At 44.8% G+C, this 25,555-nt stretch overlaps 1 protein-coding gene across 1 annotated transcript in view; it reads left to right on the top strand.

Annotated features, from left to right (window-relative positions):
• Positions 1-24,023, top strand: part of DEDD (death effector domain containing) — a 153,657-nt gene extending 129,634 nt beyond the window's left edge. The window contains exons 4-5 of the mRNA XM_078668367.1: positions 16,480-16,626; positions 22,613-24,023. Coding sequence (XP_078524493.1) covers positions 16,480-16,626; positions 22,613-22,989 — 524 coding nt within the window. The 3' untranslated portion in view covers positions 22,990-24,023. The remainder of the gene's footprint in view (positions 1-16,479; positions 16,627-22,612) is intronic.
• Positions 24,024-25,555: the final 1,532 nt, after the last annotated feature.

Below are 25,555 nucleotides of genomic sequence, written 5' to 3'. Positions count from 1 at the left end.
ATAAAAGCGGTTGCTTATGGAAGGGGGCAGTGGTTCTCTCTGTCAGGACTTCTGTGCCTGTCCTCATTCGTTCTCGGTGGCCATTTTATGTTGAGTGTCGGCTGCGCTGGTTGGCAGCTGGCATCGTTCTTGGAAGGTATACTTCTCGATCACTGCAGGTGCCTCCATGTTCGTAGAACGTATCCAATCACCTGTGACTCAATTGGTGACCTGAGGACCGCTGCAGTTTCGATTTTCAGTCCTTGACAGCGGAAACAGCAGACTCCAGCCTCCATTCATCACGCCGTCCATAGCCACACCCCAAACAAGTTAGAAGTTTATATGAGCATATTTTTATAGAGGATCCGACCCTCACCCTGACCATCAACTGATGGTACGGAGGTGGATACAGTTGGTGTACTTCAGCCTGTAGTCTCTCAAAGGTGGTGCTGATGAGGTGCAGTGCAAAAAAGTGAGTAAGTAAAAATTGATCAGTAGAACAAAAATATGTTTAATAAGAGATGTTCCAGTGTCAATGATTAAAACAAGCAAGAGGGTAGTTATGAATTTATGGCTACCCCGTTGCGTGGTGCAGGAAGGTCAACATGTTTCTGCCATCAGGATATACTATCCGGCTTTCTTCAGGACCTAGATAGATCAAATGCTACTGCAATAAACAAACTATGGTGATAAATAATATTTGGTGATATCTGTAAGGAAAAGATTCATGAAGAATTCAGAAAAAAGTCTTACTATATATGGGAATCCCCCTCTCACACTTAGAGAAACACCTTAGTGAGTGTAACACATAGCCTGGATTACACTCCTTTTTAACCTGCACTACACTCTTTTTTAAAAAGGTCCTGAGGAAAGCCAGATTTAGTTTAAAGCACTGGCTAAAACATGTCGACCAACTGATGGATGTAGGAGGTAGTAACTCGCCTCCCTTAAACATCCCCAAGCCTTATTTTAACCGCTGACGGGGGCCCAGTTATTAAAATTTAATTTACCCTCGGGTACTGGGACCCTCGCCAAGCCGTTTTAACTCACACTTCATTTTACACCTCACACTGCACTCTCAGTAAAATACCAGCTCCGCTGTAATCCGGCGTCGCAGCACACCCGGGACACATTAGGTGTCACTGGGTGGGCCCGATGATGAAGCATGCCACCAACCAGGTTGGTGGGTGAGGGCTTCATGAACTCGCCAACGAGGTGCCCATGACAAATCTAATCAGAGTCCTAACAATATTAGTCATATTTAAGCTAGTCTCTTTTGATAACACATATAAACCACGGGGACTCGGACTAGCTTTCTAGTCCTCTCTCTCTCTTGATACGCGCAGGATTAATGGTTGTGACATGGTGCCTCTCCTGGAAACATTTTAGTATGTGATGTTTGAAGAAATATAAATGACTGTTTTGTAATCCGACTGTTGTATTAATGTATGATACTACAAGGCCTTGCAAACTGGGAAAGCAAGAGCAGGGGTTCTCAGCAACAATGGCCACTAAGATGGTACCCTAAAAGAGTCAGACGCCTTAACATAAGTCTGGAGGAGATGATCAAGGCTGCATATTCTGAAGCATAGAAAAGGATTGAGTAGGACTTTACCTGATCAGGCGATGGACATACTGTTGATATAGCGCATTTGCAGTCAAAGGATCTACCCGAATCTTGGATCAGACTGCATTGTAATGTCTTGGAAGGGATGTGTGTCGGAGTGTTTGAATTATTGGTTGGATGAGTAAGGCTGGATTGGTATCTGTCATGCCTATGAATAAAAGATTGTGAAGAAGAAGAAACAAAGGATTCAAATGATTGTCACAAAAACATAAGCAGTCATCTGAACAATGTGTGTACATCAGCTTTGCTTCTAAAATCATTGCTTAATGTTCATGGTTAATTAGTAAAGCCAGTTTGTCAAATCTATGCTTCAAGTTATGAACCGTAAGAGTGATCTATTGTGAGGCGTGTGGCTAAGCTACATGGCGGACTAGACGTGTCCTGCCGTAGCTTTCCCAGCCCACGAGATATCCTGACGTTACCCTGAGCCATCAGACGGCCCACGAACGTGCACCCCTGTGTAAGGTAGAGGGGAGCACGGTGTGGAAAAATAATCTGGTATCTGAGCCCCGTTGGTTGTAAAACGGACCGGAAAAGCGGAACAAAGCAGACCCTGCCTAAAGACAAAATGGCGGCGGAGTGGGCGATCTAGTTGGAGGGCCGGGCGGAACGCCGCCTCTGGGAGTGTCGGACCCCGCTGTGATCCCCTGGAGGACTGAAGAGCAGATAGCGGTCGCTCGGCCGGTGGAGCCATGCCGTTCTCGCTTTCTCCTGCCCCCGTCCGTTAGACTGCCAGGAACACCGGGGAAGGCTGCGAGGTGTGACGGCTGCGGTGTGACGCCGGCCGCTGGCCAGACAGAGGTAGGCGGTGCGGCGCTATGATCGCGCCCGGCCCCTCTTGCATTCCTGGAGGACCGGGGGGGTCTGAGGCTGAGAGAGCGGTTTGCCGGCGATTTCGGGAGAATCGAGGTGCTGGAGGAGTGTGACTGGACCTCCGCTCCTCGTTCCCCTCCGGCCCCTCCCCCGCTCGTTCCCCTCCGGCCCCTCCGGGCAGGAGCAGGATCCGTGGGAGGCCGCAGGCGAGGAGTGGCAGTGCCAATTGAGGCTCAGGGGTCGTGGGGGATTGTTGGAGCTGCCTCCCTTCCTCCCCCTCTTCCCCCCCTCGCCTTTCAGGACCACTGGGAGATCTATAGACAGTGCTGGAGGTTCAGACCTGGGGCGAGGCGGTCCCGCCAGTGACGTGGTGCACCCAGGGCATTGGAGGATAGGGTGGCTGACGGGCACCAAGACCGGAAGGATATCCTGAGACAGGTGCCTAGGGACAGGCCAAAGGTAGCCCGAGGGACAGGGACAGGCGGTGCGCCAGGAAGGGTGAGCCAACAAAAGCCAGCAAAGCAGTGACTGTGGGTGGCCTGTGGCAGAGAGGAGGCTGTGGGGCTGATCTGAATTAAGGAACCTGTCGCTGTCAGCGGTCGTTGAGGGAGTGCCGAACACTCGCCAGGGCACCACTGGACAACGTACGGCGGTCCATGCACGACGTCTGGGTGAGGAACAAGAAGCAGGCAGGTTCATGCGCGAGGCTGGCGAGTGTTGGTAGCCTGAATGAAGACGGACGAAAGTAGCCTACTGGAGGTGAGGTGGCAAGGACTCTGACTGTTGGGGCAGCACTGGCGCACTTGCACAAGTAGGGGAGTACAACACAGGGAGGACCGTGAGGCACAGTGGTGAAACAGTAGCACCTTCAGAGGCTTCTGAAAGCTGACACTACCAACCCCTTAAAGTAGGGCGCAGTGAATCCTGCGGTTCAGCCACGAGACCTAGGCTCCGAGACGAAAGTTCACTAATGGCTCGTGACAAGGACACTAAAACGCAGAAGCAGGGCAAGTTGGTCAAATTTGCAAAACCCCTCCTGGGGACGGACCCCCCTGCATTGCCCACCATGGATACGCCGGATAACAATGTTCTCCTACAGGCTATCTGTTCCTCCAGGGAGGTCCTTGAAGGTAAAATCGACGGCATCAAGATTGATGTCAACTTACTCTGTCAGGATTTACGGAATGTGTCAGACAAAGTTACGCAGGTGGAGCACACGCACGCACACCCTCCGGTAGGAGGTCACAGAACCGAAGACGGCCATGAAGGAGGTACTGTAGAAGGTGGACGATGCGGAAAACAGGGCAAGGAGGAATAACATTCGCTTTATTGGCTTTCCAGAAAACCTCAAGGGGACGGACGCTGGTGCCTTCTGAAAAAACTGGATACTGGACACCCTGCCTAATACGCATTTCTCACCATGCTTTGAGAGGGCTCGCCGAATCCTGGGAGCATGGCCTCCAGTAGGGTCGACGTCAAGACCATTGATTGCGAAGTTTCTCAACTACGAAGACAGAGACCTTGTCCTTCAAGGTATTCGGAAGAAAGTGGAAATCAGAATTCACAATGCCAAAATCATGGTGTTTCCGGATTATTCACAGGAAGTCCAGAAACGGCGTAAATTATTCGACTCGGTCACGGACAAGTTGAGGCAGATGCAAATTACCTACATGCATCTTTTCCCGGCAAAACTGAAGGTGATATACCAGGCCAAGACAATGTTCTTTGCGACACCAGAGGAGGCATGGCATTGGATCGAGGAACGCCCGGTTCTTAGAACCATGGGGACTCAGCGATCGCCCGGCGGGAGGGCTCCAAACAGGGGCACTGGCAGGCCCCGGACGCGCAGAGGCCTAACTGGCGAAATGGAGAGACTTCCCAGAGGGTCCCTAATAGGACAACTCCATATGACACCAGGGGGGCCGTGGGTAGGACCCCGAGAGCATCGGATTCTGAGAGCATCTCACTACCGGACAGGCTTTGTAAGAGCCGTGTGGGAGAGGACTCAGCCCATCTGAGGTCGGCTGACTGTACTGATCAGGACATCACTACAGACTCTGAAGGGGAACACCCCCTTATTCAGAACAATATCCTCCTTGAGAACCAGGGGGGGTCGGACATGGTGGGCGAACCGGAGGCGCAAACTGAATACGGAGAGGTGGTCGAATGATGAGCAGAGATGAGCTGGAAGAGTGGTGCGGACAGTAAGCAGAGAGAGGGGTTCCTCGCCTCCCTTTGTGTGTACAGTTTTCTTTTCCATTTGTGTTTTTTAGAGCAATTTAATTTGAAGGTTTATTGGTGGGGGGGGTGACAGACATCTCCTGATCTAAGCGACAAAGTTGGTCACGTTGACCTGTGAGGGAGTCGATTGGGTGGGGGTTGAACTTGGGGTGGGGGGCGGCAGAGGGGGGTAGGGGTCAGTTTGATATGGTTTTTTGCAACAAAAAAAGGAATGTCCTATGTACTTCTTTATTTGCTGTGGCCACGCAGGAGGGAACAGGGGGAGGGGGTGGAGCAGAGGGAGATGCAGGGGACAGGAGACACATTACACTCCTCAGCGTAAATGCGCCTCCCAGGCTACAGAGGCAGGCGATGGATAGACTGGCAGCCATTCTTCTTGAAGCGGGTTCCGGCACTCACATTATAGGGGGAGACTTTAATGATGTGATGGATCCTACATGGGATCGCACAACGGTTCACCAAGGGAGACCTAGGGAAACCCCGCTCAAACCTTTCGTAGACACACTGGCACTTACTGCCCTGTGGCGGAAGCAGCACCCACAGACTAAAGCATACTCCTTCTATTCTAGAGCTCGTAAGACATTCTCGAGAATAGACCATATATTTACTCTGGCAGGAGAAGTGGGCGACGAAAAAAAATTGAATACCTGACGAGGGGTCTTTTGGACCATTCACCCATGTGGTTGACAATCGGTGCGCACTCACGACGCACCCTAGAGACTGGAAACTGAACTCGTGGGAATTACGAGATCTGTATGTGCCCCAGGAACTTAGAATAGACACAGAGTTGTATTTCAGGTAAAATATGGAGTCGGTGGACTCTGCTATTACTCTATGGGAAGCGTATAAAGCAGTCCTCCGAGATAGTGCTCAAAACATTATCTTGCTTAAGAAACGCAAAGAGGCGGAGGAGGTAGAGAACTTGGAAACGCAGCTCGTACTGGCCGAATCGCAAGCTAGCACAGGAGACGATGTCTCTAGGTTAAGAAGATTGAAACTCTTACAGAGTGAATATCTTGCGCTAGCCAAAAGACATGCGCCGCGCCATACAAGCCATGCACAGGAGACTCTATGATGTCAGTGATAAAACTGGTACATTGCTGGCCTGGCTCAGCCGGAAAGAGATGGAAAGCAGATGGGTAGCCCGAATACAGACGGGAAAAGATCAGGTTCACCAGACCCCAGATGTGATAACGCAAGCCTTTGCAGGTTATTATGAGGCCTTCTATGCCAATAGACCGCTGGCAGACAGCGAACAGATAAACTCGTATTTACAATCTATGCAGCTCCCTAGCTTAGAGTCCAGTGAAACGCAGCGATGGAGGTAAAACTGACCAAAGAAGAAATTGTAGAAGCCATAGGCCAGATGAAAACCGGGAAATCCGCGGGTCCCAACGGGCTTCCGCTGGAATTTTTCAAACACAGGGCGCTTTTTAGCACACATCTACTACAGATGTATCCTGAGGCGTGGAAAGGGGCGCACTCCCGGAGGATCTGAGTACAGCGACTATCGTGGTGATACCTACAGAGGGGAGGCCGCCACAGGAATGCAGTTCCTATAGACCCATTTCCCTAATAAATATAGAGACGAAGATTTTGGCTAGAATTCTGGCCAACAGACTAACCAAAGTTATAACAGGGCTTATCCACAGGGACCAGTCGGGTTTTATTCCTCACAGGTCAACAAGACTTAATCTTAGACAGGTGACCAACTGGTTGGAAGTGGTGTGACATAGGTCCGACCTGCACCTCATACTGTCCTTAGATGCCAAGAAGGCATTCAACACGGTCCATTGGCCGTTCCTCATGGCCTTATTGGGTAGACTGGAGTTTGGTCCTGAGTTCAGGAGGTGGATAGCCCTTCTGTATGAGAGACCCTTAGCTAGGGTCCTAGTCAATGGGGTAACGTCCCAGAAATTCCCCATCGAAAGGGGCACCAGACAGGGTTGCCCCTTGTCACCCACCCTGTTGAAAAAAAAAACATTGTGTAGATTGAATAAACAGGCGCACATACAGAGAGAAAGAAAAGAAATGGAGCCATGAGGTAAGACCGCGACAATCGGAGCTTATCCCGACTGTTCCAACCAAGTAGTTAATTTTTTCCAGATCTCCAAACCCTTTTTGCGCCCCTTGCACCCTTTTCTGGCGTAGACAGCTTTTTCTAGGTGATAAGTGGAGACAAACCTAGCAAGCCCCTGAGAGAATGATGGAGACTCAGAGTCAAGCCAGGCGGAGGCGACACAAATCCGCCATACTGCCATTGCAATGAAGATTAGCCCCTCGCTTTTAACATTAGGGATTTCAGACTGTGTGCCAAGTAAGATGACAGTAGGGTTTAATGGCGTACACTGGGTAGTGACTTCTCTTAGGAATTCCTGTACACGGGCTACAGTGGGGCCAAGCTTTGAACAAGTAGCAAATATGTGGATTGAGTCGGCTCCGAGTTCAGTGCATCGGGGGCATAAAGTCCCTTTGCCTGTCCCCTACTTCGCTATCTTGCTGGGGGTAATGTACAAAAAAAATGGTTTTAAAATGTTGTGCCTGCAGCTTGGCCGACAATAAGATGTTTTGAGAAAGAGCAAGTGAGTTAAAAAAAAAACACTGCGCGGAGTATCAAGTTTGGTGTGCCATTTGTCTGCTTTGGTTTGTAAATCATCAGGAGTTTGTCTGTTTAAGATGTTATACAGCAGACCAATTCGGGGAGCCAAGGGGTTACGCAAAGTATTAAGAAGATCTAGACCGTCTTTGGCAAACGGCGCCGGGAACCTCAAGAGGGAGCATTACACAAACAAGGTGTATCCGCCTTGTGAAAGCAGAGCACAACTCTTTTATCGACTCCTCCCGGTTATAGTTCCTACTATTATCGATCCAGATTCAACTATCATGCGGACAGCGTTTTCCAAGATCGTTAATTACCTAAAAACAAGCAAGATTAAAGCACCGCCTTGTACGGGTCTAACCAACACGAATTCGCCCGTGCCCACATGAGGCCCTGAAGATTCGCAGTGTGTTCCCTGCGATGAAACACGTGTTGGCCTAATTAAAGGAACAATATACTGATACTTCACACCAAGAACGGAACGTCTTTTTGAACTTTGATATATCTATTTGGAGGATTGTGATTCTAACCAAGTTACTCTGAAAAAATTGTTGATGTGACACTAGCATTACTAAGAATGTTCTAACGTTGTATAGCGCAGGGGTTTTGCTACAGTGGGGCCAAGCTTTGAACAAGTAGCAAATATGTGGATGGAGTCGGCTCCGAGTTCAGAGCATCGGGGGCATAAAGTCCCTTTGCCTGTCCCCTACTTCGCTATCTTGCTGGGGGTAATGTACAAAAAAAATGGTTTTAAAATGTTGTGCCTGCAGCTTGGCCGACAATAAGATGTTTTGAGAAAGAGCAAGTGAGTTAAAAAAAAACACTGCGCGGAGTATCAAGTTTGGTGTGCCATTTGTCTGCTTTGGTTTGTAAATCATCAGGAGTTTGTCTGTTTAAGATGTTATACAGCAGACCAATTCGGGGAGCCAAGGGGTTACGCAAAGTATTAAGAAGATCTATTTCCATAAACCCTGCGGGGCCTCCAACCTTCCTGGAGAGAAAATCATGTATGGATAGATACTTAAAGTAATCGTGGTTCTTAAGGCTGAACTTAGAAAGCAAGTCAGAGAAAGATGTAACTCCCTAACTGGTTATAAGATCTCCTAGTTTTGTAATGCCAGCTTTAAAAAGCTGGTATAAAACCAAATGTGCTCTTATGGTAGGATTTCCGCCCCCCTCCCATTACTCTTAATTGCGCAAGAAGCGTAATCGCGTTATCAGTAATCCTGCATCCTTTAGTAACACACAGTTACTCTGGCATAATTAATATTACTCCTAGGCCTGATCAGAGCATATAGATGCATATACCCCATACACATATTACCTGGCTGCTTAACTATGCCTGCAAGGGTGTCCCAGAGACCGTAAATAGTCTGATTGTTTAACTGATCCACAGACCAGGTTCTGTATGCGGTAGTCGCAGCTAGGGTTCCAAGAACTCCTAATGTGGTATTAACACCCCTTAATACATGTCTAGCTGTTAAACCGCACTTTAAATATGGTCTCTGTCAGCACTCATTTTTTTTTTTTTTTTTTTTTTTCATTTTTAAAGCTTTATTCGACATTTGTCATAAAAGCGTTCACCTAGCCCTAATACAATAAATACTACATATAAAAATAGTTCTAAAAGTACATATTAAACATTAAATGTCGAATGAAAACATGATAAAAATACATCAAATTACATCTGATTATCACAATTCTTAAAACATTGATTTTCTAGGATAAAATACAATGATCCATAAGACAAAATGCAAAATACATAATTTCATTAAGATGCAATTGCCATTAACGATCGGGTACGAATTAGCCATGACCAAGTCAAAAATTTTGCTACCACAAGCAATGTGGAACAATCTGTTTCAAGTATCCTGAGGGCTTCAGATTGGCTACGGGTTCCCAAGTTTGAGCACACAGGTTTTAGCCATTTACGTCTGGGAGACGAATACAGAGGACAACAGAACAAGAGATGGGAAATGTGTTCAGTTTGTTCATTACAATGGTGACAATGTTCATCCCATGCCGGGGACCAATGCTTCTTAAACGCGTTCAGCGGAAGTGTACCTATGCGAAATTGAAAATAAAGTTTTCTATCGTAGGGTTTTTCAATAATGTCCCAAAAAGGTTCGCAAGAGGGGTACATTTTTATATTTAAGAAACGAGATGTTAAATTTGGGCTTGTTCTGTCACTAAACATTGTAAGATATACCATTTCCCAATATAGGTCTTTTAACTTTGCCTTCGTAGGGAAGCATGTTACGTCTTTGGTTTCCCACAGATAGTCCAATTTCAATTTTATAAGGAGTCCCCGGAGCTCCCTTAACCATGGGATACTATGGAAGCGGTCGAATTTAATGACGTCCGTCAATGCCGCTGCATAATGGCTTAGTTCTGGGGTCACCATAATCCGTCTCCAATATAGAAGAGGGCGTAGCCTCGCTATGTCCTCTATGGATTTTCTTCCCAGGTCCAATTTTAGCGGGATTGTCGGTGTACTTTGGGGGGCCATCACAATCCCTCGTAAAAACCTGTTTTCAGCTCGACCCAGTTCTCTCAAATTTGAAAACCCCCATAGTTCAGAGCCATATAGACAAGCCCCCAGGACTTTCATAGAATAAATTTCCAGCACACAGTTTACTGGCTTTGTCAGCGAGGTGCGGTGTTTTAGTGTAATTGCGCCTGCTAGCTGTCTAAACTTTAATAAGGTTGTGGTTATATGTTGTTTCCAGCTCATGTTTTCTTGAAGGGTGATGCCTAGGTAAGAAAAAGAGTCCACTCTTTCTAGGGGTGTACCTTTGTATTTTATTACACCTTTGAAGGTGGACTGCTGGTTGAGGCACATGAATTTTGTTTTGGTGGTGTTCAATTCAAGACCCCTCCCATCGCAAAATACACCAAAGGCATCAACCACTTTTTGGAGCCCACTAGGGGTGCGGGAAAGTAAGAGTGTATCATCCGCAAACATGAGGACTGGTACACGAGAGCCAGCAATTACTGGGGCGTCACTAGCAATCTTCTCTAGATGTTCGACGATGCCATTTATATAAATAGAGAAGAGGGTTGGCGCTAGGACACACCCTTGTCTCACCCCACGTTCTACCGGAAAGGGATCAGTTACTTCTCCTTGTTTGCCCCATCTTATTCTTGCAAAATTATTTTCGTGGAGGCGAACAAGGAGTGTAAGCAATTCCTGGCTTAAGCCTACGTCCGCCAAGGTCTGCCAGAGTTTTTCCCTGGGGACCAAGTCGAAAGCGGCTTTTAGGTCCACAAAGACTGCATACAATGTCCCCTTCTTTAGAGTAACGTTTCTCCAGTAGATGGTTAAGAAGTGGAGAACTTGGTCAACGCTACTAGTTGAGGGACGAAACCCAGCTTGATAAGATGACAAAATATTTTTTTCGTCGATCCATTGCTGCAGTTTGTTTTGGACTAATCTGCCCATTAGTTTTTGCGCTGTATCAATCAGACTAATGGGTCTATAGTTTTTAGCCAGGGATCGATCACCTTTCTTATATATGGGGATGATTTCAGCTCCCTTCCATTAAGCAGGCACTTTCCCTCCCATAGCCACCGCATTGGCCAGCATTGCAAAATAGCTACACCAGGACTTCCGATCCGATAGAAAGATATCTGCCGGAATTCCATCCATACCTGGAGCTTTACCCCCTGCTACACAATCCAGTACAATACTCACATCCCTTTCAACAAATATAGGTGATTTGTAATAAACTTGTAGAGGAGGACAATCATTGTTAAACATGGGATTACGAGCATACTGTGGTTGGAAGTATTCTAACCAATTGCTTTTCGGGACATGATTCGTAGGCTGGAGTGCTATGCCACCCTTTGCCCATTTTACTGAGGCCCAGAAACGCTTTGAGTCCTTGGAGGCACACGCCTCCTTGAGTTCTCGCCAACAGTCCTCATCCCAACGCTTCTTAGCTATTTTTTGAGCCTGCCTATACTGGTTTCTCGCCAGCCTTACTGTTTCTGCACTTCCTAATCTTAGTTCCATACTAAGTTTATCTCGTGCTACCCTACAGGTCTTATCATACCACCCTCTAGTCTCTTGGACCTTATTCTTTTTGTTCGAGGCTACTGTTTTAACAAAGAAGCTTTGAATGTTGGAAAACAGTTTCTCATGAGCAGCCATCATGTAGTCTGTGAAGTCAGTCATCCCATAATGGGACTTAATCTTAGAGACTTCATCCACCACTATTTCCTTTAAGGTCTCTATTTTGGCAATGTCTTCTAGGAGCATACTCCACTTCAAGTGGCGGAGGTTGTTTGAGCTTACAAGGTCTTGTGTAACCATATGATCCCCTCTTGGGTGACCGGGCATTTCATGGTAGGGATGGAGTGTCAGGCACAAAGGATTGTGATCACTTTCTATTTTGTCCTTCACTTCCATATCTACCAGTTTATCCCAAGCTCTTACATCCAGAAGTATATAATCTATTCTGCTGGCCGATCGGCCATTATCAAAAGTATTTTTCCCCATAGAATCTGACGGTGCCCGCCCATTTACTGCTCTGAGCCCTCTAGAAAGACAAAAACTTTTCAATTGGATTGCTACTGTGCTCCATTTTTTAATTACTGGGATGTCTAATTGGGGAATTCTCCACTTAGTATCCTCATCTTCTGCCAGGATCCTATCCTCCTCGCCCAAGGGTTCGAAGGTGATGTTAAAATCCCCGCCTATTATTATATGAGGTGGCACTGGTAGCATTTCAATATGATGCTCAAGGGTCGTTAAGGTCTCTGATGGTTTGCCCCTAGCAACTCCCCTGGAATAAAGATTAAACAGGGCTACTTGTTGGCCATTTTGCCAGCTAATGTCCAATGCTAGAATATCATTGGAGGGTATAGACCGTTGCTTAACCGAGCTATTCAAAGTTTGGCGTACCCAAATTAGCAGGCCCCCAGAGGGACGACCCACTCGGTTTCTTATGGCCGGGACGTAGAAGTTCAAATACCCTTGCCGGAAAATTGGTGTGAGCGACCAAGTTTCTTGCAACATGACAATATCGTAGTGGTCGATAAAGTCGACCCAATCTGGAATATTTAGCTTGTTTGCAATTCCAGCTATATTCCAAGAGATAATAGATAATGGCGATGTAGCCTTTTGGTGGCGTATCTGGACAATATCTGGGGTATTTATTGTTTCTACAAGATCTATGCCTGGAGCTACGTCTCCACTCAAAGATGGTAACTTCTCAATTACCTCTAATGCTCTTTTTTGTTCCATCTGAACTCTATTTAGTTCCTCTGGAACGGGAGTGAAGGATGCATTTGAGACCAGGGGCAGTTTATGTAATAGAGGCTCGTCTGAAGTGGGGGTCTTAACATGTTCTTGGACCAACTGCACTTCAGGAGGAACGGGAGAGGCACATACGAGTCAATCACACTCGTTTAGGTCAGTTAACACTGAGTAGTGGTTATCCAAGTTTAGCCCCCACTCGCATACTGGGTTGATCCTGGCCCTTCTATTTCCCACAACTGTCCACTTTGTTCTCAGTATGCTAGGTTTAGCTACTAGACCTCTTCTGCTATAGAAGAAATCCAGTGTCAGTGGTACTATTTCAGCTGTTCTATGTTGTGGAGTGAAGATGTTCCGTAGGACATCAGGCAATACTTCAGGGCCCTTAAAGTTCAAAACCACACAATCCCCTTGGAATTTCTTTGCTTTGGTGCCTATCCACTTAACCCTTCTTGCTGTAAGCAGATCATCAGATAGTTTTTCCTTACCCCAGGGAGATATATGCATGTTGTTAGTAAGCCACTGGAGAGCCTTATTTCTTAAGGACTCTGGAGACTCGATCTGTCCTATTTCCAACGGTGGTGTATTTGCAAGTACTAGAATCAAGGGGGAGGCTTCCACAATTAGTTCGACTGGGCCGGTTTCTGGGATAAGAATCTCAGAGATAGTATTGGGTACTGCTTGTACTGGATCTAAAGTTAAAACCGTATCAGGGGTGTCACCGTGCCTAGAGCTGGCTTGTTGAATTTGCTCAGATGGACCTTGTGGGCCTACATTCGTGTTCCCCCTGAGTGTTTTCCCTGCAGCCTCTATGTGTTCAAATTTAGTTGTTATTAAATTTGATATTTCCCCCACCCCCTCATTAGTTTTCTTTAGGAGGGTCTCTAACTTGTTAACCTTATTAGCTAATTGGTCTACTTTTGATATAAGGGGTTTCATTAACCCTGATAATTTAAACTCTAGTATGGCCATGAGCTTGTTTAAGAGGGTATCCTCCCCATCTGTGTTTTCATACTCTTCCTCCCTTATCCCGTCTTCCGCCCTTTTCTTTGTTCTTCTAGGTGGAGTTACAGCTTTGTTCTTGCAAGAGCGTAGGCCCCCTCTTCTAGGCGGTACCTTAGTAATCCCTTTTTTAGCTCTTGGTGCAGGGACCGGAGTGGGAGGGGTATTGCTCTCTGGAACTAGCTCCACAATTGTATCAGATTCATTTGGCTCTTCTAAATTAATTAGGTCTACAAAAGGGTCAAGTTGCTGAACGATAGAAGCCGTGGATACATTTATTGTGGAGCATTCATTAGGGTCCTCAATCGGATCGGTGGGGATAGTTTCATCACTGAGAGACTGGAATACCCCTGATTGGTTGATTTGGGCACAGGGTGGCGAATCCATAATTCCCAATGAAGACCTCCGAACATTATTGATTTTTGTCACTACCTGGACCAGATAGTTATCCATTGTATTCGCCGGGGTGGCAGGCGTTTTTTGCCTCGACATAATGGACAGTCAATTGTAAGCAGCGCTACCCTGATGGTAAATATAGCAATAGTAGGCCGATTACACTATAAATGTAAAAGTATGTCGCCTTACCACAGGTAGATTTGGAAGATAGGGGGAAGAGGGGTGGCCCAGTCCAGTCTTTCACAGTCTAGAACGGGCTAAAACGGGCCCGCCCTTGGCCCGGGCTTCGCCCGGCGTCCCGCGAGACGGGGGTCTCACGCTATTTCAGCGCCTCCGGGCGCGCAGATGACGCGGCGTGCGCCGCACTGGGTGCTGGGAAGTGTAGTTTTCCCGCCTTCGACCGCGCTCCCCACGGCTAGCGGCTCCAAGCTAGCAAAGGAGTCAGGCTGCGGGGGGCGGGAGGCTAGACTGCTAGAATCAGGTCTTCTTGGCGATATGGGCAAGCGTCAAGGTGCTCTGCTGCAAGGGCTTCGCTCGCACAGTGGTACAGTGGTTCCCCCCCTCGACCGGGGTCTCACTCTATTTCAGCGCCTCCGGGCGCGCAGATGACGCGGCGTGCGCCGCACTGGGTGCTGGGAAGTGTAGTTTTCCCGCCTTCGACCGCGCTCCCCACGGCTAGCGGCTCCAAGCTGGCAAAGGAGTCAGGCTGCGGGGGGCGGGAGGCTAGACTGCTAGAATCAGGTCTTCTTGGCGATATGGGCAAGCGTCAAGGTGCTCTGCTGCTAGGGCTTCGCTCGCACAGTGGTACAGTGGTTCCCCCCCTCGACCGGGGTCTCACGCTATTTCAGCGCCTCCGGGCGCGCAGATGACGCGGCGTGCGCCGCACTGGGTGCTGGGAAATGTAGTTTTCCCGCCTTCGACCGCGCTCCCCACGGCTAGCGGCTCCAAGCTGGCAAAGGAGTCAGGCTGCGGGGGGCGGGAGGCTAGACTGATAGAATCAGGTCTTCTTGGCGATATGGGCAAGCGTCAAGGTGCTCTGCTGCAAGGGCTTCGCTCGCACAGTGGTACAGTGGTTCCCCCCCTCGACCGGGGTCTCACGCTATTTCAGCGCCTCCGGGCGCGCAGATGACGCGGCGTGCGCCGCACTGGGTGCTGGGAAGTGTAGTTTTCCCGCCTTCGACCGCGCTCCCCACGGCTAGCGGCTCCAAGCTGGCAAAGGAGTCAGGCTGCGGGAGGCTAGACTGCTAGAATCAGGTCTTCTTGGCGATATGGGCAAGCGTCAAGGTGCTCTGCTGCAAGGGCTTCGCTCGCACAGTGGTACAGTGGTTCCCCCCCCTCGACCGGGGTCTCACGCTATTTCAGCGCCTCCGGGCGCGCAGATGACGCGGCGTGCGCCGCACTGGGTGCTGGGAAGTGTAGTTTTCCCGCCTTCGACCGCGCTCCCCACGGCTAGCGGCTCCAAGCTGGCAAAGGAGTCAGGCTGCGGGGGGCGGGAGGCTAGACTGCTAGAATCAGGTCTTCTTGGCGATATGGGCAAGCGTCAAGGTGCTCTGCTGCAAGGGCTTCGCTCGCACAGTGGTACAGTGGTTCTAAAGGTTAGCAAGCCTTACTCACGTTGGAATATTGATTCTTTGCTGGCTTTCTAACAAGGTCGTTTTGAGTATTTCTTGCTCTCACTCAAAATGTCTGTAGTGCATTAATATAAGCACGTTCCTCTTCCTGGTGACGTACCTATTTTTGTGGTATGGCTCATATAAGCCTAGTGGTCTTTCACTACTGTTGCACCTAAATATTGTTAGCGAAGCATCCACTGTGGATGCTCATTGGCCATTAGACAATCATCATATAGTTAATGTAAGGTCTAAGTCTGATGCCATCATCGAATATTTTGGCTAATTATAGGTGCATGTAAAATTCAGCCTGTAATTGAAATATGTGCTGTGAAATCTTCAACCAATTTAGCCGGAAGGAGGACAGGATGTGTCCACAAGTACAGGTTAATCATGGTAGTGGCTTATATCCTTGGAGCCCTAGGTTCCCTTCCTCCTAACTTCTCTTCCTCATACTTTAAATAGGCTGATGCCTAAACAGAGTGATGCTAGACCAATGAGGGAATTAATCAGCTTGTGAGCAAAATCTATTATACAAAGCCAAAATGTGCCTTACCACTCTGACCCTCCCTCCAGTCTGGAGAAAGGGAAGACTGTGCCTATGATTGCCAGAATATTTAAGGTGATAAATGACTCTTTCGAAGATGGAGCACAGCCACCTCATGCATTTTTTAAAGAAATTTTAACAATTGAAATATCTTTGATTCCCTACTATTTCATTCAGCATAGCCCACTACAAGAGATTCATAGAACGACAAGCGTTAGCTGATGCCAGTATACTGGGATAACTAGGCTATGACTGCATTTAGTGGAAGACTACTACTAATGCTTTGAATGTTTCTGTCTTAACAAGTTTTGTTAGTAGAATTACCACTGTTGATGTTGATTCTGCCTACGGCTATTTTCCGCTTGATTAGATTTTTCCTCTAATGAATTTCATCTTTTGTCTTAGTGCCTCAGTCCCATCCTATGGTTTGCTGTTCACCGTCTGGACCACAGATCTGTACCAAGAGGCCAGGTCGTGGTAGGAAAACACTTTGCAGCCAACTTAAAAGGAGGAAATCTGCAACACCAGACCCTAAAGAAAAACAAACTTGTGGTAAGAGTGACTGTATTAGTTCAGCAGCAGTATTGTTTGATTGGAGAAATGCACCTTTACCTTTCAGAAAATGTAACCTGGAGAATGCTACGGTATGCTTAAAAATTAAATAGTATTGTGGCTAGCAATAGGTAATCTTTTGGATTTTTAAATTGTTCTTTGCACACAGCTCTCCTTTTTAAAGTGGATTTCCCTCGCTCCTTAGTCTGAGGGGCTCTGTTCCTCCTTTGGCTTGAAATATGGTTATCTTGCCCGCAGGTGATCCCCACTGCTTTTTTGTGTCTTTTGAAATAGGTTGTTTTTCAAACTGTATCCAATCCGCATACTTCACGTAATGATCGGCCTTGGCCAATCAGATATTGGTTGATCGTATTCATGGTTTGTGATTTGTGCAGTGTATGACTGAAGAAATTGATGCTTCAGCCAATTGTATCACTTTAACATTTTAAATGTACTTATTTTTCCATCGTGGTTAGGTTTAAAAAAAAAAAAAAATGTTAAATGGATCTTGAATCCTGACTTTTCATTGGAGAGTCAGGCAAGCTTTCTGCTACTGTCGCCTTCTGCTTGAAAGATAGCCTTATAGACTTATGTTTCTCATTAGGTGTGTTTCTTGAGTGCTTTTGAACTACTGGTCTCCTTCGTGTTCCTGCACAGGAGATAAGTGCTAAGGCAGCTTCTATCACCTTTCAGTTAAGAGTTTCTTTTAGACTTCATCTGCAAGGCAGCCATATATACCCATTCGCTTTCTGGATTATTTTGCGCCCTGGATGTCCGTTCACAACTTGATGATCGTTGTAGTTGTGAGCCTCAAGGATTTGTTTGGCTCAGTTCTTAATTAGGTAACCGTCCTCCATTTGAAACTGATAGTACTCTGTGTAACGTGAGAGTCCACCTTTTTCATTTCAGTGAACCTTGTAGACCTCTTTGCATATTATGCTAAAATGCTCTAGTTTCATGGTATATAGAACGTTTGCAATCTTGCCTCTCCTTCTAGAAAGGGCTACACTAGCATTTGTCTCGGAGGAATCCAGTATCTTACTCCCTGCTTGATTTTTGGTAACTAAGAATTCCTCCACCTAAGGGCGCGTTGTTCCTGTGTCCACTGCCCTGGTTGACTGTTCTGGTGCATGGAATGTTGTACAACATCTCTCTTGTCCCAGTGAAGAACACTCCTCTTCTTCAGTGCCTCTGTGACATGCTCTTCCCTGAGCATGAATAATTGTTAAAAACTGACGAAGCACTGCACAGCTCTCCATCTCTGTTAAATGCTCATCCCAGAGCATGGAAAATGGCTAAAACTTTCCCTCCTGGACACCAAAACTCATCATTCTAACATTGTTTCTCTCTTTGCTGTGCTTCTCCAAATACACCTCTGTAGAGCGGGAAATACAGCGCTTCTCCTAATTCCCCCCACATTCCCTCCGTACAACACCACTTTACTTTTGTCAAAGCTGAGCTAAAGTATGTCCACTAAGGACTAACTGATGTTGTATCTCTCCAAACACTGAGATCTGGAACAACAAAAAAGTTTCCTTCTTTAAACATTGTAATGTCTTCATCACTGAGCCTCTCTGTAGCTTTTCTGCGAATTCACTGGCATAGCTTGCGCCACATGGCTCTACCCAGCATCTCTCTCCTCAATGACCGAACGCCTACACCACTGTGCTCTTCTCTGCATTCATTCTCCCTCAAGTTGAACAAAGCATTATAAGTGACTTAGTGTGGCGAGCATTGAGAAGACCTTGAAAAGCTCTTACAGGTCTCCAGCACCACCACAACACAGTGTTCTGGTGTGTTCCAGTGCCCCTAAGAAACTACAGTCAAGGTAACCACCTACTTTTCCAATAAACATGTCCTAGAGTTCACATTTATGGTAATGGGTACTGTAATGAAATAAACGTAGCTAGTAGACTTCTAACACAATTAGGCCACCTCCTTAATAAATGGGGTCCCCAACGTGGATTCTGCCAACAAGCATAACTTGTTATTTGGTAAGTACCTAACACTGGTCTATTATTTTACTTAATCTGTGTTAGTCCCTTCTTTGGATTTGCCTTCCAAGCTCTGTTGTTCCTGACTCACATCCTCTCCAACCCCAGAGTTCTTTCTTTCTAACGAGTTGATTTACTTTCTCCATTTGGGTGTGCCTATCATCATTGTCCTCTTTAAAGTTCCCTGTAATCTTCTCTTTTTATTGGAGATGAAGACTTAGCAAAGTTACTCCAACAGTCAATTATTTATCTGAAGCTCGTGCATGTGTAAATGTTATCTTCAGTTTTAAGGTACAGCAAATGATTTTGACACTGCTAACAAATTAATGTTTGAAGGTTGATGCCTTGATAATTGAAAGAAAAATGCCCCCACAGTTTTGAATGCAATTTGGTATTTTTGGTGCTCTCGCCACTGTCCTTTGTTTTCAGGTGTCATTGGCTAAAGTGTACAAATGCTGCTTTGTACCTGAACTTCTCAGTTTTACATCATGGAATCCTACATGGCACCATAAACAGTGGATTATTTTCAGTCATATGTAGCCCCAATCAATGGGAAATGTTTTTCCAGTAAAAATATTGTATACCTGTAATTTTATATTTTAAAAAAACGAAGCCAAATTGTTTTAAAGTGCATACAACAAAAAAAGATTGAGCATGGTGTTTGCCTTTGGAATACTTGCTGAAAAAAGGTGTGTACGAGTTGTCTGGAGGCTGAGCTGAGTTGAGGTGCAAGGGCATCACCCAGCTTAGTGCAGTATATAGGCCAAGTTACTTCTGAAGTCCATGAGTTCCAGCATTGTGTGTGAGCAGTCATCCTCTTCATCGGTCCTGGGTGTGACCAGATGTAAAAAGAGGGACCCTGGACTGTACGTCTGTACAAATCTACAGCAAGAGAAAACGGGCACCAAATTAGTGGGTAAAATTAAAAACAGTACACACACTGCTGGATAGTCTGCTATTACAGCAGAAAGTTCCTCAAACATGCGAATCAAGGATATTGCCATCACTTTTTTACAAGGTTTTCCACCTAACCAGTCTTTAATCTTTTTTCAAATGTAGCAGATGACTGGATCTTCCTTATACTCTCTCCTCTCTTATGTTTAAGTGACAATTCAACACCTGAGAAAGTGAAAAGCCTGTCCAAAACACCAATAGAGGGATTTTGAGAAAATATTAGAATTTCCAGAGATACAGTTTAAAATGTGTAAAAGTAGCCAACAGAGCTATCGTGTCCCTTTTTATTGCAACAAACAGTATCCATTGCAATGCCATAAAAAACAGGAGAAGCTCCTTTGTCAAAGAGAAGAATCTCCCATAGTATGTGTTGCTTAACATCGTATGGGGTCCAGAAAAGTACCAGGAGATAGCAAAAGACCATTGGATGTTCATTATTATAATGGAAAGAAGCAAACCCTTTTTTTTGCTCGAACAACTGTATCGGCATTACTTGCTTCGTCCTCTGCTTATCACTTAAAGGGTCAAAGCCTTTTCTTCTGGACTGGCTGGTGGAGAATTTCAGTGCAGTACAAAAGAACAAATAAATCTACGAACGAGTGAGTCTACTCTTACAGTTACTTTGTTTTTTTCACCAGCAAGTGGGTTAGGAGGGAGCAAGATTCAGGGTGCTAATCTTTCATAATATCTTCCCACATCCACGCAAGGTAATTTTATTTGACTCCTACAATTGTCACGACTCCTAATTTCACATTGCTATATGCGTAATACACATGATTTTCCTAAGAATCTGAATAATTAGTTCCCCTTATCGATAAAAGGTTCTTCCAATCAGACTGATGTCTTGGCATTCTCTAAGTACCCTGTGGGTGGTGGTAGTCTTCAAGAATTGTCATGATTGACTGATTAAAGCCAAATCACCACAAAAGCTGTGACACAATCTGGGCCAACTTTCAAACTTCACCTGGACTTGGGATTTCAAACTCGACCAAGTTCATCCTGATAGTTCATCAACACTTGTGTATTCCAATGGACTATGACAACCTGTTGTCTATAGAGAATAAATTGATGGGTTGATGGAGACTCCATTTAAAGTCATTCAAGTCTTATTTCTTCTGGACAGCTTTACATTGTATATCTGCACAGTGCCAAAAGCAGTCCGCATATGTGACCCTGTCTAGAGTGCCTGAAATTTCATTGATCACAGACAATGGCAGGCTAAGATATAAACAGTCACCTGGGCAACAGCTTAGTTCATTCCTTGGCGTAGTGATTCAAGTGGCATAACATGGTATTCGGAGTTCTTTGCACATACCAACTTCAAAACAAACTACTGTCACAGATACATTAATGAAAGGGTGGGAATCCCACATGGGAGACCTATTAGATCAGGATATGTGCACCTCATCAGGACAGAAATTATTAGACTGATCTCCTTGCAGCTTTCTTTCCAAGATACGTGTGCCATCGTAGAAAGGGGCATGCGTACACTCAAATGTAAGGCTGCATTGCATGGAAAAGCAGAACGTTGGCTTCAATGTATCTAAGAAATTGCATGGAAAATCAGAACATTCTATTTAATCCAAGCAATTGTTTGTAAATGATATAACTCATCATACAGGTATGGGTTGCACTAAACAGACCATTGCTAGACTGAAAGTCTTCTACCATAGCAAGTGAACGGACTGATAAGCCTGTTGCTCATCTGCTAGAGACAACTGGCTTTTCTCATAAGGAAGGTTCCCATTCTGGACATTTGTACAAATGCCACTTGGATGAAAGTTCATAAATTTGCGAAGCACTGCTGCAGTGATTCTAATTCCAAGGCAGTTACACTTATGGGGGCCAAACCTTCCAGCTCACCTTTACTTAATACCTTTGGCTATTTTTCATTATTTGTTTTGGTTGCTACCTGTGAGGCAGGAGGGTATTTTCGGCAGGAGGGTATTTTCGGCTTCCATGTCTATTCTACTGTTTATGGATATCCGAAAGAAATCCAAAGTCGAAAATGGGTTTGCTAATTTGCAAGTCAAGGTTACCATCCTAGTTTAGCCCACTCAACCCATAAACATCACATCAGTCTTTAAAAAAAATATTAATTACTTGGTTTCTTCAGATGCTCTCATTGTTTCCTTTCGAAAACAAAGTACCTGGCTAACCCTGCAGTGCATGATGGGGGATTTGCTGCCTCTGAGATTCTTAAAGGTACATTTTGCTTTCAGGATTAGTCAGAGCTCCATTTTCTTTCTCTTTCCCCCCCCCCCCCCCCGCCCCCCGTACCAAAGCGGTGTTTTCATTCAAGACTGAATTTGATCACTGGATGCATTTTTTTAAACCAAAATAAAGTCAGAAAATTGTGCCATTTAAGGGCATATTTACATTATTTTAAAGCGTATTTTAATTTGTGTTTTGGGAATCCCATAACTGTCTGGATATTTTACTTATTTTGGTTCAAAGTAAATACTTCTAATGTAGAATCACAATTATGACTGAGTAACGTTCTTGAATAAGTCAAAAAGACCTTGGGCATGGTGGTACTGGGAATTCCTGGTCATAAATCCTGCCATTGGGAGATGCAGTCCTCAGAATGGTGAAAAACCAGATTGAGGATACTCCGCTCTGAGCAACTGATGCATTTTAGCAGTGTGGGTGCTGGTGTGGCCTGCAGGAGGGCAGTAGGCAGCAAGGATGTTAGAAGAAAGAGGAGGCGTTGCTCCCCATGGTTCTCTATGTGGTTGGCAGGATCCAAGCTGTGTTGCTGCCGGTAGCAGTTGACCCCTAAAGACGCAGTTATAATAAGTTCAGATCTGCACCCAGTAAATCCTGGGTCAGCTATTTTTGGACCTGGTCATTTCTGGACCATACCACCAGATCACTCATCAGAGAGGAGGAGGGCTGGTAAGATGAGGTGATAACCAAGCTTATATTGTTATAATTTTGGGTATATATTTTAGATATCTTATTTGCTTTTTATTGAACATAAACAAATACTCAACATGATTTGCAACTTCATTTTGTTTTTATTTTTCTTGTTTTAGATATCCGCCTCAGAGTTCGGGCAGAATACTGCCAGCACGAGACGGCGCTTCAAGGAAATGTCTTCTCTAATAAGCAGGACCCATTAGAACGACAGTTTGAGCGATTTAACCAGGCCAACACCATCTTAAAATCTCGGGACCTAGGTTCCATCATCTGTGACATAAAATTTTCTGAACTCACCTACCTCGACGCATTCTGGCGTGACTACATTAACGGATCCTTGTTGGAGGCACTCAAGGGGGTTTTCATCACAGACTCTCTTAAACAGGCAGTGGGCCATGAAGCCATCAAGCTTTTAGTCAACGTGGACGAAGAAGATTATGAAATTGGACGCCAAAAACTGCTTCGGAACTTGATGATGCAATCTGCACCTTGACATTCTCTACCACCTTTTGTCTGGTTGCTTGTCCGCACTCTGAATTTTGAGAATCTTTTTTTAAAGATTATTACAAAAACAAAATGCAAGTTCTGTATAACTTACTCTTGCTGAAGGAACTCGAACAGGTGAAGTGGAGGAGGGCCTTTTTGAAATCCTGTCCCCCTCCTTGTTCGCTCCTGTATCCCCCCACAGCCTCTCTCCACTTGATAAGAACCCTTTTTCTTTTCACAACCACAAATAAAAATGTTTGGGAGAGATGGAGCACTGATATTTCCATCTAGGGGGCAGTTAGAGCATGATGGTTTACCAAGCATAGCACTAAGAGGAAAACACACAAAAGGTGATTCTGTGGAATGATCAAACAATGGAAAGGACCATGACTTCTCGCTCAGTCTCATCAAGCTCTGCAGCCTTCGTTTCGCTATATTTTTTTTGTACTGTGTAGTACTAATAAAGAATAATTATGAACATTGCTTTGGGAAGAAACCTTGGCAAATAAAAATGACATATTATTGTGAAAGTTCAATAAAAAGGTTTTTTTGGAAGTTGGTGGCATGAAAGACTATAAAACACTGTATGATCCGCACAACCTCTTTAACTCCTTCTCTTAAAAAAAAAAAAGAAAAAAGAAAAAAAAGAGGGCTCAAGACCGAGAGGATGTGGGGACCCCATGCAGTACATCCTTGTGTTCATGATTTATTTTTTAGCTGTGATGTTCACTAACGGTTACCTTTTTGTTTTCTCTCTGTTGCTCCAATTATTGATTAGATTTTTGGATGAAAAATTGTGCAGCGGTCGGTGAATAGGTTGACCAATATTGATGTTTAAAGACAAAAAGAACACAAACCCCCTCCATTGTTGGGGGTGGAACATATGTAGCATTTCCCTAATGGTCTTTAGCCAACGCACATTATAATTTCTCACTGTTATTCAGTCTGTTGCCAATATCACTTTTGATGTCTCATCTGTGATCTGTATGACTTAAGTTGGGAGTGTGAGAGGAGAACAATAAACATTTGTCCTACCAGTGACGATTGTCTCGAAGATTGCTCTGAAACACGTAGAATTAATTGTATTGATGGCTAAAGGTCTTCAATAAGTCCCTTGAATACACATTTTATGGATAATATTTATTTTAGTTTTTTCATCCCATTATGTTTTTAGTGTACCTTCATCGTGGTAAGTATTCGTACATGTAGGCAGACTGGGCTCTGGACATGTTATAAAATGGGTTGTGATATCAGTGTTGCACATCAGCATCTCCTGCTGGTGCAGCTGTAAATTGCGAGAAGTAAGCGTGGAAATAGAGAATATTAAATTTCAGAAGAGATTTTCTGTGTATTTGTGATTTGCCCTTTTTTTGTTTGTTTTCACTCACTTTAACACATTCCTTCACATTCACAATCGCTCATTCTTTTTTACTACTGTTTTAAACAAATGTATATTTATTACTCAGTTGAATATTGAATTTATTTGGTAAATGAACACTACAAACCAGAAATGGCAACTGTGTATTGACCTTGTTACCTTTATTTGTAGAAATGTTTATTGAAGATACGGTTTCTAGTGCTTTAACACACACTTGTACATAAAGAAACGGTTTTGGTACTCTTTTGCACAATGGTTTCTCGTATCCCAACACTCGATGAAAAATTGTAAAACTAGAAGTAGCGCTACAGAAGGAGAAATCTGAAGATCGTGGACACATTTTTCCAGATCTGGTGTAAGTTCTATAGCACTTAAAGTTTTGTTACCTTTCTTATTCAAGCTAATTTACCTGCAGTCTATGTACTTCTGGATATAGATCCACTTCACTACTTCACTTATAATTTCAACAAATTATTATTTTTGTTAGACGACAGTATGTTTATTTCAGTTCAGTTTCTTTATTCGGTTAAAATAATAGGAAACCATGAAACATACACCATAAGAGCAGACAAGTAACACTTCCTATCAAGCTTTTCGTTCTTTCTGCTCCAGAAATAAAACAAGCAACATGATAAATATGTACATCCGGTAAAAGCTGTAAATATAAAAGTTCATGTCTAACCTGCTTAAAATCCAATTTCTGGAGCCGCAGCCAAATGAAATTATTCCTCAAAATACTGTACGTGGGACAAAACCTAATAATGTGCAGTGTAACATGTTTGATACCTTATTGCAGGGGCAAGGTGCAATTTCGGATTCCTCTAACTAACCCTATAACTAATAGATGATGAGCAAGGCTTCTCATAAACTGTGTAAGTAATAACGATGATGGGTCAGACATTTCAGCACGATAAGGCTTTACCGAAGTTTTGGCCATAGCACCAGCCTTGCTTTATGAATGTTTCCAGAGATGAATGCTTTTTTTTTGTTGTCAATTTTACATCAGCCTTGGTAATGTAGCAGGGGCAATCCAGTAAATCAGTTCGATTTAAAGACTTAAAGCTGAGCTCTATGTAAATAAGCGATGGTATGAGTCTACCATAGTCGAGGCCAAGAGAGTCTTCCAAACTTAACCAATTTAGCTTCGTTTTGGGTTATTTTATTTTATTTAATGCGATTTTATATAGCGCAAACA

The sequence above is a fragment of the Lissotriton helveticus genome, chromosome 12 (assembly GCF_964261635.1).
Source record: "Lissotriton helveticus chromosome 12, aLisHel1.1, whole genome shotgun sequence".
Lineage (NCBI taxonomy): Eukaryota > Metazoa > Chordata > Amphibia > Caudata > Salamandridae > Lissotriton > Lissotriton helveticus.
The sequence above is the reverse complement of the archived record's forward strand: the minus strand, read 5'-3'. Positions and strand labels throughout refer to the sequence as shown.